Below are 14,190 nucleotides of genomic sequence, written 5' to 3'. Positions count from 1 at the left end.
CATTTTTAATAAATTTCATATATTTTAACTTACATATCTAATCCACGTCTATATTTTATAGTTGTGTTTAATCAAATTGAGAGTGTAAAGAACTTGAGAAATATGGTTTGATGTTCTTGAGAATTTTTAATAAATGAGTATGATTTGCGATTATATGAGGGGAAAAAAAAATCAAATTGAGAGTGAGAAGTTGATTCAGTGTCTTTGGTTATAAAACTGGGCTAGATTTAGTCGTTTAAAACTAATTGGGTCGGCTTGATACTATAATGGGCCTGTATAGTGTTAGGCCCAGGTTTGTTCTCAAGTACTCTGTTGCGTCTTGAACATTCAGGTTAATCTCGGTAGCGACCAGCGAGCGAGTACCGAGGAAAACAATGGCGGGTAAGCAGATCGGCGGAGACGGCGGTTTACCGGCAAATCTCGCCGGAATGACAAAAAGTCAGCTCTACGACATTATGTCGCAGATGAAGGTGATCTCTCTTCTTTCTTTTCTCTACTTATATCAGCTACAACTTTTTCTCGAGAGTTTTAATCCTTTACGGATTACATAGCAATTGTTTTCTTCTTTGTTTCTCGAATTCTGAATTTGATTAAATCGAATCTGATGGTGCAGACGTTGATTGATCAAAACCATCAACAAGCGAGGGAGATTCTGATTCGGAACCCTCTTTTGACGAAGGCTCTTTTCCAGGTTCTTCTTTAACTTCCCCCAATCTCAAAATATGTATTTCGTGCGTTCTATTAAGCAATGAGGAATCCTGATTCGGAGCTTCTTAGTTGAGTATTTTGGTTCGACTACTTTGGTTTTAGTTTTGTTGAGGAAGCAGTTTAAATTAGGGTTTTGTGTCCTGAACAAATCTTTAGGTTTATGCCAGTTTCAATATTGCATTTATAGATAGATATGATGATGATGTATTTGTTGAATGCCAGGCACAAATCATGCTTGGAATGGTTCAGCCTGCTCAAGTGGTATGTAGTTGTATCTTTTGAGAAACAGTCTTTATAAGTCATTTTATATTTAGGATTATGTCATGCATCTTTAAATTTACAACTCTGTTTTATCTAGGTTCCAAAAGTTGAACCTCAAGCCGGGCAACAACAGCCTCAACAATCTCATCAGTCTATCCCACCAAAGCCAAACGTTCAAGCTCATATGTCATCTGTTGGCTTACAAGAGCCAGCAGTTACAATGCAGCCACAAGCCCCGGTTAGGAAACACCCAACACCACAGCCAATGCCTATGCCTCCTCCTCCTTCTGTTTCTGCAACTAATAATGCACCATCACAGCCTCGCTTTTCTCATCCCCAGCGTCAGGGACATCTGAATCCTGCTGTCACTTCTTTGTCTCATCCACAGTCTTCTCAAGTTCAAAGCGCGCCTCCTCCGGCTCCCCATCATCAAACATCCCAACCAACTTCTTTTCATCATCTTGATATACCAGCTTCCTCGACTCAGTTGCAGCAACAACCTATGCACTCGGGTGGAGGTCCTCATTTGACTCAGCAACAGCCTAGACCATATCATCATCAATATGGAGCAGCGCAGACTGGTCCAAATACTGGGTTTCAGCACCATGGGGCACCTCCTCAGCATCTTTCTCAACCCATGTTTCATGTGAGTCAGAGTTATGAGTGTTATCGATTTTCTTTTGTTCACCTCATTGTGATTTTTATGTATTTGACTGACTAGAGCTTGCTGTTTGAGCCAATTTACAGTCAGGCAATAGACCTTCTGCTTCTGGTGGACCTCAATTCCCGCAGGGGCAGCCACATCTGTCTAATCAGTCACCATATCAGGTATTTACTCTCTTATTGTCTTATACCTTTAGATGATACTGTATGTTCAATTGGTTTTGCAGATTGATCATGAAATTATGTTGCTTCATCTCTGTGCTTTTTTCTGAGGGCTACACTTACAATGAGTAGATTCACCCTTTAATGAGAAATCTTTCCAACATCATCTTTCATTGTTATTCAAGATATGGGAAAGATTTTCTTCTGGCAATAATTTTTTCTCATCTTTGTCCATTTTCATTTCTACTACTGATTGCGTTAATTCGTGTTTAAGATAATTAATTAATAATCAAACTGGAAAATTGTGCAGGTTTTAGTTTTGCTTATGGGTTTCACTGCTTGTAAGTTGTAACCTTGTTTATTATTTCAGGGAGGAGGTCAATATCGGGGAGACTACAGCAATAACCAGCTAGGAGGTCCAATGGCTGCAGACAGAGGAACTTCTTGGATGTCTGGCCAATCAGAGAGCTCAAGCATTACTCATCTCCCAGGCTTAGGACCGGTGCCTCCACCAAGCCAAGTTGGGCCTGGAGTTGGCCCACCACCTCGCCCTGGACCGGTAATCTACCTTCCCCTATTTCAACTGAAAGACACAGCCATTGAACCGTTGTGGCCGCTAGGAAATATATTAATGTCGAATCGTTTAGTTGTGTCTTTTGCCGCAATTCGAAATGACAATCTCTTATCACATAGGAAAAGAGCTTTGGTTATTTTTGCTGATGGTTGTGTTTTTCTTATTTGTGCAGATATCTGCAGAGATGGAGAAGGCATTACTTCAACAGGTGATGAGTCTGACGCCAGAGCAGATCAATCTGCTGCCACCAGAACAGAGAAACCAAGTCCTTCAGCTTCAACAGATTCTCCGACAGTGAAGCTCATTGATACGGTCGCTTGGTCTCCATGTTAGAACTTAGGAGAGACAGGTTTTGGCTCTGTAAGGTCGGAATTAAGTTTGGGATAATTTGTAAAAAGAAAAAAGGTAATTAGTTTTTTTCCAAGTTCAAGTATGGAGAAAATACGTGTGCGCTCTCTTTGATTTAATGTTCTGTAACAGTTTTCTTATTAGTTATTATTACTTTCAAAGATTCGAAATCAGTTCTTTTGCAGACTTTTTAAGTTAACTCTTGTTTAACCATCTGTGTAAATACTAAGAAAAAGAAATATCATTTGAACTTTAAAAAAAAAAAAATTGTAATGACATACATGATACATGTTATGATTCAGTTAATTGTGGCGTTACTGTTTATTTTAGTTGTTTTAGTAGATATTTTAAATATTAGGAAAGTATTAAGACTACTTAAGTAAGTGGAATAGAAGATTTTGTGGGATAAGATAAGAGAGTCTTAATTCTTAACACCTAAAGAGTTCAGAGTTTGAGGAGCTAACAACAACTCCACATTCAAATGGAGTCACTTCCAAAAATTTGGTGGTTGGTGGTTCCCCACAGTGTTTTTGGATCCTTGAACTTGCCCATTTCTGTTCTCTGCCACCAGATGATGTGATCACCAGATCTATTAATAGAATACTTGTTGGTCCCAAATATTTATTTGTTTCCCAAAACTATCCCCTCCATCAACATATTGAATTATATATATTCTATTTATTATTGTGTTAAACATTTGTTTAAAGGTTTAACAGAGAATCCCTAAACTTATACCATATATATAAGGAGAAAAATTTTATTCTTTGATATGTAGATCAATCAGTTTCAGAATGTAAATAATCTTTATAAAAAAAAGATAATGTTGTAGTAAAGTAAAGGTAGTATATATCCTGGTAAGAACTAGAAACAATCAACCACTATACAAATGAACTATTCAAAATTAGGCATTTAAATGAATAGAAAACCCCACTTATTTTTCATCTTCTTTAGGTCAAGTAATGGTCCATTTCAAGCTGTCCTCCCTAGTTTCATGGATGTATACATTGCATCTATTCTTTCTTTTCTTTTTTTTCCTTGTTCTATATATTTATCCTTATATTTCAGCTCAAATTTTATCTTCTGCTTTCGACTAATTTATTTTCAAACTAACAAGTATTTCATCTTTAAATCCCTAAGCTAAGGCACAACCAATTCGAGAGCAACACATGCCATGGACTCCACTTCCACCTTTTATAGAGTTTTCTCTTATAATTTTGACCATTTATGAATATACTTATCCAATTGGACAAAAAGAAAAAAAAAATTAACATTTGATGATGTACCACTTATAGTCTAAGGAGTATATTATTGGTACATGCTAAAATAAGAATAGATATTTAGTACTACTAGTTCACAAATGTTTTTCCCAATCATGATTATGATGAATTGGGAACATCAATCACAGTCTATGAAAGTATGAACCGTCACTCAAGCAATTATTCATACAATAACAAAGGAAATTAATAGATAAGTACAGATTCCACAAAAAAAGGAAGACAAATCTTTGGTTGCTCCACGATTAAACACGTCCCTTCGAAATACACAATCCACAGTCTTCCACAAATTGCATAAAACCTATCTCTGTCGTTGTTGTGTTTCGATTGGGAGACATGCATCATTATTAATCTTTCTTTCTATAGTAACGAGTGAAGGGTAGTTTTGTCATTTTCGTCTACTGTTCCTGCTGAGGTCCAAAGTCCAGTTGTTGTGTTGTGTGTATTCGAGTTTATCATCTTTGCTTGTCTTTACTTAACCCCAATCAAAGCTGATGTTGCCATTTTTCATCTCTATTATTGTAATTCCGATTTTTTTAAAGTATATTCTTTTCCTTTTTCTTAAAACTGAGATTTGATGACTATTGTTTTGGACGTTCCATGCTTTCCAGCTGTGGCTGATTAATTTTTTTTTTTTTTTGCTTTCCAAATTGTCTTTAAAAAATGAAAAATTGAAGAGGTTTCTTTCTGTGTTAAGGGCAGCTATTTTAGTCATCTTGTCACCTAACGGAGTATCTTCGAACTTCTGACATAATTAAGTACTATTTTTAGTAACTGTTCGTATCTTAATAACCTAATCGTATACTATTAGCTAGAAACGTCTGATATCAAAATTTTCTCGACACAAAACATTTCTGATTACTATTCTCTAAAGTGTGATTGATGAGGCTTGTTACAACTTTCAAAACACTTTAACAATCAATCATATTGTCAAAATTATTGTGGGATCTTACTAAAATTTATGGTTGGATACACTGACACTTATTCATTAAGTTCCACACGGTATAATTTTGATCCATCTATATATCCTCACTTTCTTCCGAGATCTAACCAATATAATTCCGAATTTTTTTGTTACTCTTTAAAATAATGAGCAATAAACATTTTTCATTGTCCGAAGTCCGAACTAGTTGAATTGCAATCTCTAGGCACTATATATATATTTGTAGTGTCGAAATTACACAAGTATACATATTTATATGGCATCGAGATTTTTGAATAATATTTTAAAGTTTTTTTTTTTTTTTTTTTATGTAAATCCAAAAAAGGGATAAAATTAGAAAGACAAAAAAAAAGGAGGGCAAAAAACAAAAGTCAAAGGGTCCATGAAGATGAATGGAAGACAGAATTCCCATCCCTCCCTTGCCCCATCTCCACTGCCTCACGTGCCTTTGCCCTCTGAAAAAATATTATATTCGAATTAAAACCGAATTTTAAAACATATAATTCATCACACCAAACCACATTTAAATTAAATAAATATATATCGTAGCACAGCATTAAGAAGTTTGTAATGATAATATGTTTAACTATAAGTGCAAGATTACTTACGTACCTGCATGGTTTCCACAGCATCAGTCTCCGAGTTAAAGTCATAATACGAACTTGCTGCTGTAATCTTCATAGATAAAAACTGCTCATCACAAAATAAGTGAAGCGAATTAGTATAATTTTTTTTAACGAATTGAATTGGTTAGACAATCTATAATATCATAGAAAACATTACTATATTAAGTCTATTCTCATACCTCGACTTGATTTTGCAATGACTGGACGTAATTAATTATCTCGTCCAGCATAGTAGCCATTCCCATTGTCTACATCACCAAATTATATATCCAATAAAAAAAAGATTAACAAATATATTCTCTTTATAGTCTTAAAAAAAAAACTAATTAGATATCAAGTTCTCGTAATCAGTCACCTTATAACATCCGGGGACTATATCTTGCAAACATTTCAATCTCTCGTTTATTTTTCCTCGCCGAGCCTGAAATATAATATGTTAATAGTTGTCATCATCACTATTATTTATGATTAATAACTTCTAAACTAGCTAATAAGATATGCGTCTTTTTAACTGTACAAATTACAATCAATATATTACCCGCTCTGCTATGCTGTGGCTATCAGTGGCTTGACCTCTTCTGGCTCTAACATGGACAACTTCTCTCTCTTTCTCTTCTTCTTTATTCTTAGACCTCTTCCCTCTCTTTGAAGACGAACTCTGTGATTTTAATAAGACAAACATAATTAAAATAATGGAATCTCATGAGAGTTTTTTAATTGTATATGTACGATTAGGGTTTCGAGGTTACATTTTTGGTCAAAAGTTTTCCATTTAGGGAAACTTGAGCAGCAGAAGAGCTAGATAGAGTTTGATCAGAGACACTGTTCTCCGAAGTAGACACAGCTTCCATAAATGTTTTTCTCTTCTTTGTATCGACTTTTGATGAAGACTCGTCGTTGTTGTCATGAATATTAGAAGGTAGGAAAATCCCTTGGTGAAAATCATTCTCAGGAGTTTTTCCGGGAAAATGATTTGAGATTTGATGATGAAAGAAGAGAGAGTCGAGAGGAGAAGAGAAAGGAGGAAATGTTTGGAAGTGATGAAGAGTGTTGCTGAGTTCTGCTAGTTGTGTTATGGGATCATCCATGGTATATGTCTGGAAATCAGAAGAGAGATTCGCCATTACTGATGATGAGTTTCAATTTTTTACAAATATTGAACTTTTTTTTTTTTTTTTTTGGGTTAAAATAGAAAGTGGCTGTTTTCGAGCGAGTGACCAAGTTTATATATAGACACTGTTTTCTACTATAATTGTTTAATGAAAAATTGGAATAAAAAAGTGGGGTTAATTCAAAAAAAAAAAAAAAAAAAAAAAAAAAAAGAGGAGGGCCAATGAAAGTGAGAGTAATGGGATATTTGTAATGGAGTTGGTCCCGCATAAATTGATCAGGAGATATGTATCCAAATAGAGTAAGTGGGGGCAATGTTTTGCTAGTGGGACTCATTAGCACTGTTCTTCATTTCTCAAGGGGGAAGAACTTAAATTTAGACCTCATCAACAAAAAAAACTATATATGTTTTTCAATTAGTGCCTTTCTCTTGCTTTTTTTTCTTCTTCTTAATTCCACTAATCTATTGTCACGAACGAACGATTAATTGTATTATTTTACATAGCTAATCGTATTAACCATTTTACCACGATTTAATTTACATTTGCTATTTGACAGAAAAACTTACAAATTATTTTTGGTTCACAAAACGCATATGCATGGGTTTGATACGGTGGTGACGCAACGCAACGCAACGATTAGACTAGCTTGAACGACTAACCTATATTTCTTGGTAAATTAACATATAAATATTTATATATATTTAATTTATTGAATAAATATAACTTTAGGTCTAAGTTGAAACGTCTAGAACTTCTCTAGTCAATGTAAGTTCCATATAGCCTCTCGTTTACGTAGGTTTGATTTCTTCTGACTGGTGATCGACCACGTTTTTCTTTCTGGATTCTTACAATAAAGTTAGGTTCCTATCAATATAAGTAAATTCATTGATCGAACCTATCACTATACCTACTATATATAGACTCAAATCACATGCAATTTTTACATATGCATTCAAGATTGTATCTAACTTGTTGTTTTGACTTTGAGCATTGCTATTTTTAATATTGTTAACATTTATAGGAAAACACCGGAAGTACTGTATAACAAGCATACTTGTTCGAATCATTTTATTATGTTTGCCAACTTTTTTAACCCGTTGAATTTTCAAAGTAATTTTGGAACAGACCACAAATTTAACGTTTTGAACGAGTATTAAAGGTTTGGACTAAAAATAGCAGCCAACTCAAATTTCAAAATCTGAATCTATTTTGACTAGCAAGACAACTGAAACAGATAAACAAAACCCAACTTAAAGAAAGAAAGAAATCCAAACCCGACATAACTGAAGAAAACAGTAACCCGAATGCAAAATGTTTGCTACATCACAAACTCTACATAACATACAAGGGCCCGACCAAGAGCGTGTTACGTACTGGGCCTAAAAAACAAAGTAAAGTATCCTCAATTATAAACATAATAGTAGAAACAAAAAAAAAAAGTTCAAAAGTTTTGCAACCATAAGACAAAAGAGCATATAGTAACCCTCACATTCAGAAGACTTTTACTAAGAGATGTTTGTTTTTAAATTTGAATTTATATTGAGGTCTACAACACTATAGTCTGCTGGTTTTAGCCATGGACTGGACTGGTAGCACACTGATAATTAATGATATAGGCTGTTTTATAGAAAGAATCAGTAAACTTATTAAAAAATCTCCAAATTTAGTTTCTACGAATTCATATTGTAAAATTTTCCCTTTTAGTACAGCTTATTTTTTGTATGATGAATAATATACTCGTTGGCTGTTGCATGCACATGATACACCCAATCAACATATAGATGCAACCAATAAAACAAAATCACATATAGCTTAGTTTTAGTTTTGGAAGAAAAGTCTGAGAAAAACATGTCGTTAGACTTGTTTGCTTGTATAACTTTACTTCCTTATTTCCTATAGTCAGTAGCTAGGAAAACAAAAGGTCATATACAAGTCAGTAAATAGGTTTGTGCCAAACTGTTCTTCTTTAGGAATTAAGATGGAAATTGAAAGTTGAAATTATCGCACCTAAAATTCTATTACTATGATCGAAGACATGTCACCTAGGGAGGGTTGCCTAAAACTGCTCCTCTTAAGTCATGAAGTTATAGAAAACGTAAAAGTAGAATAAAAATTTCGAACACAAAATTTTCATTATTGCTAATATATATGAAAACGTAAACAAGATCTCAAATATCACATGTCCTCCTCTTTGTCTCTCGTCTCTCTACATATATATATGGGTGCATTCACATGTTTTGATTTAATATATAATCATCTTCCTTCAGCAAAGGAAGACATGGAAATGGAGGTCCTCGAGTACTCCTCAACGAGGCCATTCTGTCCAGTACTACTTCTTCTGTTCTTAAAACTGTTTGGTTCACTCCCGGTTAATCCAAATCTTCGTGAACCAGCTCCTGTACCGGTCTCAGTACTTGTATATCCGCCTCCTCTACGACCTTGGAGTCCAGGACTACCAGGTTTAGGCAAATCAAATGAATCACTCGACAACATTTGATGAACCGTGTTCATATCCGGTCTGTTTGATGTGATCTGCTGGCAACACAGTAATCCTATAAGGAAACATGTGGCTGCTTCGTCGCGGTTGTATACTCCTGCTAGAGATTGATCCACCAGTTCTAGAATTTTGCCTTCTTGGTACATTTTCCATGCCTGCACCGAATATATATAAATTCCGGTTATCGAGTAAGGCCGATTTTTGTTTTCCAAGTTAAAACAAGCCTTTTGAGAAAGATGAACAAATGTTTGATTTATTCTAAATTATTCCATATATTAAGTAAAGATGATTCAACACTAAGTTATAAAAGATATATATGCGTGACTCCACTGATCATTACCAAAATTAAAACTCAGAATCTCTCCTATATGGAAAAAAAAAAAAAAAAAAAAAAGCAAACTATGGTAAATGTTATGTTTCCAACTTACATAGTTCAAGAGATCGGCCATTTCAGGTCCAAGATGAGTATTTTGGTTCTTTCTTCCGCTAACTATCTCCAAAACCAAGACTCCATAGCTGAAAATATCTGACTTGACCGATAAAAGCCCATGCAACGCATACTCAGGAGCCATATAGCCACTGCATCAACACTCCCATAAATTATATGCACATTCGCAATTATGTTAAGAGCATGAGGAGATTAAGTGTACATAGCCTACTCACTAAGTGCCAGAAATTTTAAAGGTATTGGTATGAGTGCCGTCTCCCGGGAATAACCGGGCCAAACCGAAATCCGAGATTTTCGGGTTCAAGTCATTATCTAGAAGAATGTTGCTGGCTTTGATATCTCTGTGGATTATCCGTATGGGAGCTTCTTCGTGTAGATACAACAGTCCTCTCGCCACTCCTATAATGATTCGCCATCGATGGTGCCAATCAAGTGAACCGGGCTTGATCTTATCTGAACATTACAGAGAGATCAATCATTATATCAAACCGGTTCGAATCGAATGAATTATAAACATCAGAACCAATGATTCGGTACAGTTCGGGGATTGAATTAAATAGAGACGTACGTACCAAAGAGAAAATAGTCGAGACTCCGGTTAGGGAGATACTCGTAAACCAGCATCTTCTCAGGACCATGGAAGCAACAACCTAACAACGAAACCAAGTTCTTATGTTGAATCCTAAGCAAGAGCTTAACCTCGTTCGTGAATTCTCTCGACCCTTGTCTCGAATTCACTGATAGCTTCTTCACGGCTATTTCTTCACCATTCGGCAACGATCCCTATATTCGTAATGTCGTATCAAATAAATGTCCCTCCAATATTTTTTTAATAACAGAGTATTCTATAGAGTTTACCTTGTAGACAGGGCCAAATCCGCCGGTTCCGAGTCGGTTCTTCTCGGAGAAAAAATCAGTCGCGATTTCAAGCTCTTGGAGATCGAAAAAAATGCCACGATCTCCATCATCTTCGGCTGATTCTTCCCTACGGGAAGCTGTCTGACCACCGCACATCTTAAGCAGCGTCATCAAGCCACTGAAAAGACGGCGGACCATCTCTCGCAACCACTGGTGGCTTGTTTTATCACCCTCAGAGTACTGAAGATTTAAGATAAGGTGTATGAAAATATTATATTCAAATCCAGTTTTTGATTGACTTGTTTCTTGTTGCGGGGTAGGGAGGCTTATTATACGAAGTCGCATTATTGCAACGCACGTAATCAAGTCTTTGGGGTCAGTCAACGTCATTGACCGAGCATGGACACATCAACCACTAAATACGCGTAACATTAATTTCCGTTTTTTGATTTTTGCTTTCACTCTCGTTGATGAAAACATTTTTTTTTGCTTTTAGCCAAAAGATGGAGTGTTATTCGAGTTTAGATTCATTATACACAGCTTAATAGAGAAATATATGTAACCATTAGGCATTAGTATTAGTTACTTAAAACATTGGCAAACAATAATATGCGTAGATTTATGTTTAAGACAAAAGTCATGGAGTCAACTCAAACCTAAAAAGTAGTTACAAAATCAGGAAGTCAAGTCAATGCAAGGGTTGGACGATACAGTCGCGACCAAAGAAAAACATCTTTATCGTAAGAATTTTCTTCTTGGACCATATGTTGTATTACTATTATGTCGTCGTACGTAGGTAAATTAGGTCCGTCACATTACATATCTAATATTGAGTAATTTGTAAACCGTTACGATCAAATTTGTCGATTAAGAAATTCGAAATGGGGGCTCTTGTATACAAACCTGCTTTAATGGCAAATAGATTTTTCGACAGTGCATCATCTAACTAACTCTTCCATTGCAACTTGTTTATCCACTCTTTCTCTCGGGCTATTCACTAATTTTGATAATTGATGAGTTTGTGGTTCAACTTCATATTTATTCTTGTCCCCATGGCAATTTTTTTTTAATCTTTTGTATTTTTTTTACAAGAACAACAACTGATTTTATTCAATCGAGATTTGTTATATAAAAAGCCAAAAAACTAGAACATGCAGGACAATCAAAATTTGTCACCATTAGTACTTTCCATTTTTGTTTTTGTAAGTTTATCCTCCAATTCCCAGAAATGCAGGACAATCTTACAAAGTTAAAAATAATACTCAGTATAACATGTCGTCATCACTGTCAAAATTTTAAAATGTTGATAAATAATATATCAAATCGAAGTTATGACGATGTAGAGTTCAAATCAACAATTTAAGTGTCGAGTTCAAATCAACATTTTAAGTTTTGAAAATTTAATATATGTGACCATAGAAACATTTGAAAGATACGTATAATAGTTATATTGTGTATTATTTTTAGCTTCATATGATTAATCTATAGTATTTTTGAAAGATTGATGGTAAAGTTGCAAAAATGGCGACTTGGAGGATTATGTGATAGTTGGTGTTCCTGTTTTGTGTTTGCAGTCTAGTTCGTGGGCAATTTACTAATTTAGTAATTATCTCATACGGCGGTTCTGGCCAGAATCTTCATGGTGAAGAATCATCATGGAACCTTTGTAAATTGTTTTTTAAAAAAGCTATTGTTGCGGTTATTAACTACATATATAATATAGTGATGGATATAATTGAAGCCTTTGAAAAGAAGGTCACAAATGGGACGACTAGCTTGATATTGGCTTATCCATGACTGGAGGAAGCTTATACACCTATATATACAAATCTGGTACATGTATTGATATCACTCTTGACTACAAGTTTGTACTCAAGAACATTTTGAACTTGTATGCCCTATATAAAACTTGAGATTTTCTTTTTCCCATTCTCTATTTTGTGGAATGTACTTACGGATTTGGCTTATTTTTTGTTTCCTTAGGTCACTGTCACCATCTGAAAGATATCATACTTTTTTGTTGTAGTACCTTTGGTTAACTGATGTTTCGGTCTAGAAATCATTTTCATGGAATTCTTGTAGGTTTCCATAAAATCTAGTGCATGTATTGATATGTTGCCTAAACTAGGTCATTACATTACATATTTAATTCAATCTATACTATTAAAAGGGAAGCATTTTTAATAAGTAGACATAGATTAAGAGATTATTACATGAAATGCCACTCAATTTAGACTTAATCATCTAGCCAAACAGATATTAAATGAGTTAGGATTAACAAAAAAATCAGAGCCAAACAGATATTATTTGGTATACTCTGGTCAAAATAAAAAGTTAAAGACACGCGGATCCTAAAGTGACCCGATTCGTTTGCAGTTGAGTTAAATGAAAAAGACGCTAACCATGTGGTACCCGATCTATAAGAAATCGGATCCTACCCAGCGTGAATCATTCAGTTCTTTTTTAATGTAAAATGATACTAACTATAAATAAAATGATATTAACTATGAAGATATTTTATCCCTAAAATCACTCAAGCCATTTAAATCAAACTATACAATTTCAAACAACCAAATTTAAATTCAATTTTATTAAAGGTAAATTTGTTACCATCAAAATCCGACAATCAAAAACTTATATATATAAACATGTTAAATTTAGTTATATTTTTGGTAACAATAGTTTCCGATTTGATATTACCTAATATACAAAACAGAATAAATTTTAAATATAATTTAAATTACGATTTTTCTTTCATTTCCTATATCTCAAAACAAAATGAACAAAATCTAAAATAACTATGAAATCTATTGTTGTTAATATCTTAAAATATTTTGTGTTAGGAAATCCTAACTAATCTGATCTCTATATAGGACGTATCAAACTCTTTTATTTCATTCTTCACAAAAATGTTTTTCAGCATCAAAATTTTGAGTTATGAGTTTTCTAACTTTTATTTTTCATTTTGTTTTATTATTAGTGTTTCAGATTTGAAACTCTTAACAAACATGTAAAACATAAAAGTCAAGACTTTAAACTTTTAAAATACTGGTGCTGGTGAAACAAACCGATAGTTCTAATCGATTTTCTCTTATCATTCTTTTTTAGTTTTGTTTTTGTTTTTATATGTTAGTGCATATATACATTAACTATAAATGTTAATAGTGTATTATTTTTATCCTCCATGATTATATTTTTATAGGTGGCTGTGGCCTATTGGGTGATTTCAAAGAAAGGATCTCGAAGCAGATCATACTTGAGAATGGAATAATCTATCGAGGAACATTGATTTCATATCAATCATTAAAGGTCTACAAAGCAATAGACAGAGTATTGATTATTTTTATTTTTTGATATGGACCTCTATTGTTGTAGCATTTACATGTTTTAAGTGGAAAAGTTTATAAAAAAAATTCAAGAGTTACTAACTTCTAACAAATTGCTTGCCAACCGGATAATGGTTTAATTCTTGGTTCCCGAAAGTGATTAGTATACTTTGAAAGGAAAAGATCTGAAAAGGGTGCTAATTTTATAAGTAGAATGATCGAAAATTATTTATCTTTTGTGAACTTTGTTTTAATTAGGATGTTACATGAAAAAATATGAGGGACTAAAATTGAATTTGGTAAGAGCAATTTTGAATTATTTTAGTTTTTAGGATTGACATTTCGTTTTTTTTTTTCATTACTTAATAATTGTAATGAAATTTTGAGACA

The 14,190-nt window shown here is 33.9% G+C and overlaps 3 protein-coding genes across 4 annotated transcripts; 1 reads left to right on the top strand and 2 right to left on the bottom strand.

Annotated features, from left to right (window-relative positions):
- The first annotated feature begins 26 nt into the window (after positions 1–26).
- Positions 27–2,886, top strand: LOC104713003 (cleavage stimulating factor 64). The gene is made up of 7 exons (XM_010430023.3): positions 27–470; positions 614–691; positions 931–969; positions 1,067–1,615; positions 1,717–1,797; positions 2,165–2,353; positions 2,541–2,886. Exons 1-7 carry the CDS (start codon positions 375–377, stop codon positions 2,664–2,666), a joined length of 1,158 nt encoding a protein of 385 aa, XP_010428325.1. The 5' UTR covers positions 27–374; the 3' UTR covers positions 2,667–2,886.
- A 2,234-nt stretch (positions 2,887–5,120) lies between these two features.
- On the bottom strand, positions 5,121–6,770 carry LOC104713001 (transcription factor BEE 3). Of its 2 annotated transcripts, none has more exons than XM_010430021.3 (6): positions 6,309–6,770; positions 6,098–6,217; positions 5,915–5,980; positions 5,739–5,807; positions 5,546–5,623; positions 5,121–5,388 (listed from the first exon to the last, which is right to left on the bottom strand). In XM_010430021.3, the coding sequence occupies exons 1-6, from the start codon at positions 6,681–6,683 to the stop codon at positions 5,305–5,307; spliced, it is 792 nt and encodes a 263-aa protein (XP_010428323.1). In that variant the 5' UTR covers positions 6,684–6,770; the 3' UTR covers positions 5,121–5,304. The 2 variants fall into 2 exon arrangements, with proteins under 2 accessions (XP_010428323.1, XP_010428324.1); XM_010430022.2 differs by having other exon boundaries at positions 5,542–5,623; positions 6,309–6,765.
- Positions 6,771–8,784: 2,014 nt separating this feature from the next.
- LOC104713000 (cysteine-rich receptor-like protein kinase 44) lies at positions 8,785–10,786 on the bottom strand. The gene is made up of 5 exons (XM_010430020.2): positions 10,475–10,786; positions 10,189–10,399; positions 9,832–10,069; positions 9,597–9,747; positions 8,785–9,323 (listed from the first exon to the last, which is right to left on the bottom strand). Exons 1-5 carry the CDS (start codon positions 10,670–10,672, stop codon positions 8,925–8,927), a joined length of 1,197 nt encoding a protein of 398 aa, XP_010428322.1. The 5' UTR covers positions 10,673–10,786; the 3' UTR covers positions 8,785–8,924.
- Positions 10,787–14,190: the final 3,404 nt, after the last annotated feature.

Source organism: Camelina sativa, chromosome 9, assembly GCF_030686135.1.
Source record: "Camelina sativa cultivar CO46 ecotype springtype chromosome 9, ASM3068613v1".
Taxonomy (NCBI): Eukaryota; Viridiplantae; Streptophyta; class Magnoliopsida; order Brassicales; family Brassicaceae; genus Camelina; species Camelina sativa.
The sequence above is the reverse complement of the archived record's forward strand: the minus strand, read 5'-3'. Positions and strand labels throughout refer to the sequence as shown.

Coding starts and splice junctions, on each gene's coding strand:
- LOC104713003 (XM_010430023.3), top strand. CDS start 375: ATGGCGGGTAAGCAGATCGGCGGAGACGGCGGTTTACCGGCAAATCTC. Junction 692..930: donor TGACGAAGGCTCTTTTCCAG/GTTCTTCTTTAA, acceptor GTTGAATGCCAG/GCACAAATCATGCTTGGAAT. Junction 2,354..2,540: donor CACCACCTCGCCCTGGACCG/GTAATCTACCTT, acceptor TTATTTGTGCAG/ATATCTGCAGAGATGGAGAA.
- LOC104713001 (XM_010430021.3), bottom strand. CDS start 6,683: ATGGCGAATCTCTCTTCTGATTTCCAGACATATACCATGGATGATCCC. Junction 5,981..6,097: donor GCCACAGCATAGCAGAGCGG/GTAATATATTGA, acceptor ATTATATTTCAG/GCTCGGCGAGGAAAAATAAA. Junction 5,389..5,545: donor ATGCTGTGGAAACCATGCAG/GTACGTAAGTAA, acceptor ATATTTTTTCAG/AGGGCAAAGGCACGTGAGGC.
- LOC104713000 (XM_010430020.2), bottom strand. CDS start 10,672: ATGGTCCGCCGTCTTTTCAGTGGCTTGATGACGCTGCTTAAGATGTGC. Junction 10,070..10,188: donor TCTCGACTATTTTCTCTTTG/GTACGTACGTCT, acceptor TGTAATGTTCAG/ATAAGATCAAGCCCGGTTCA. Junction 9,324..9,596: donor TGGCCGATCTCTTGAACTAT/GTAAGTTGGAAA, acceptor TATTCGGTGCAG/GCATGGAAAATGTACCAAGA.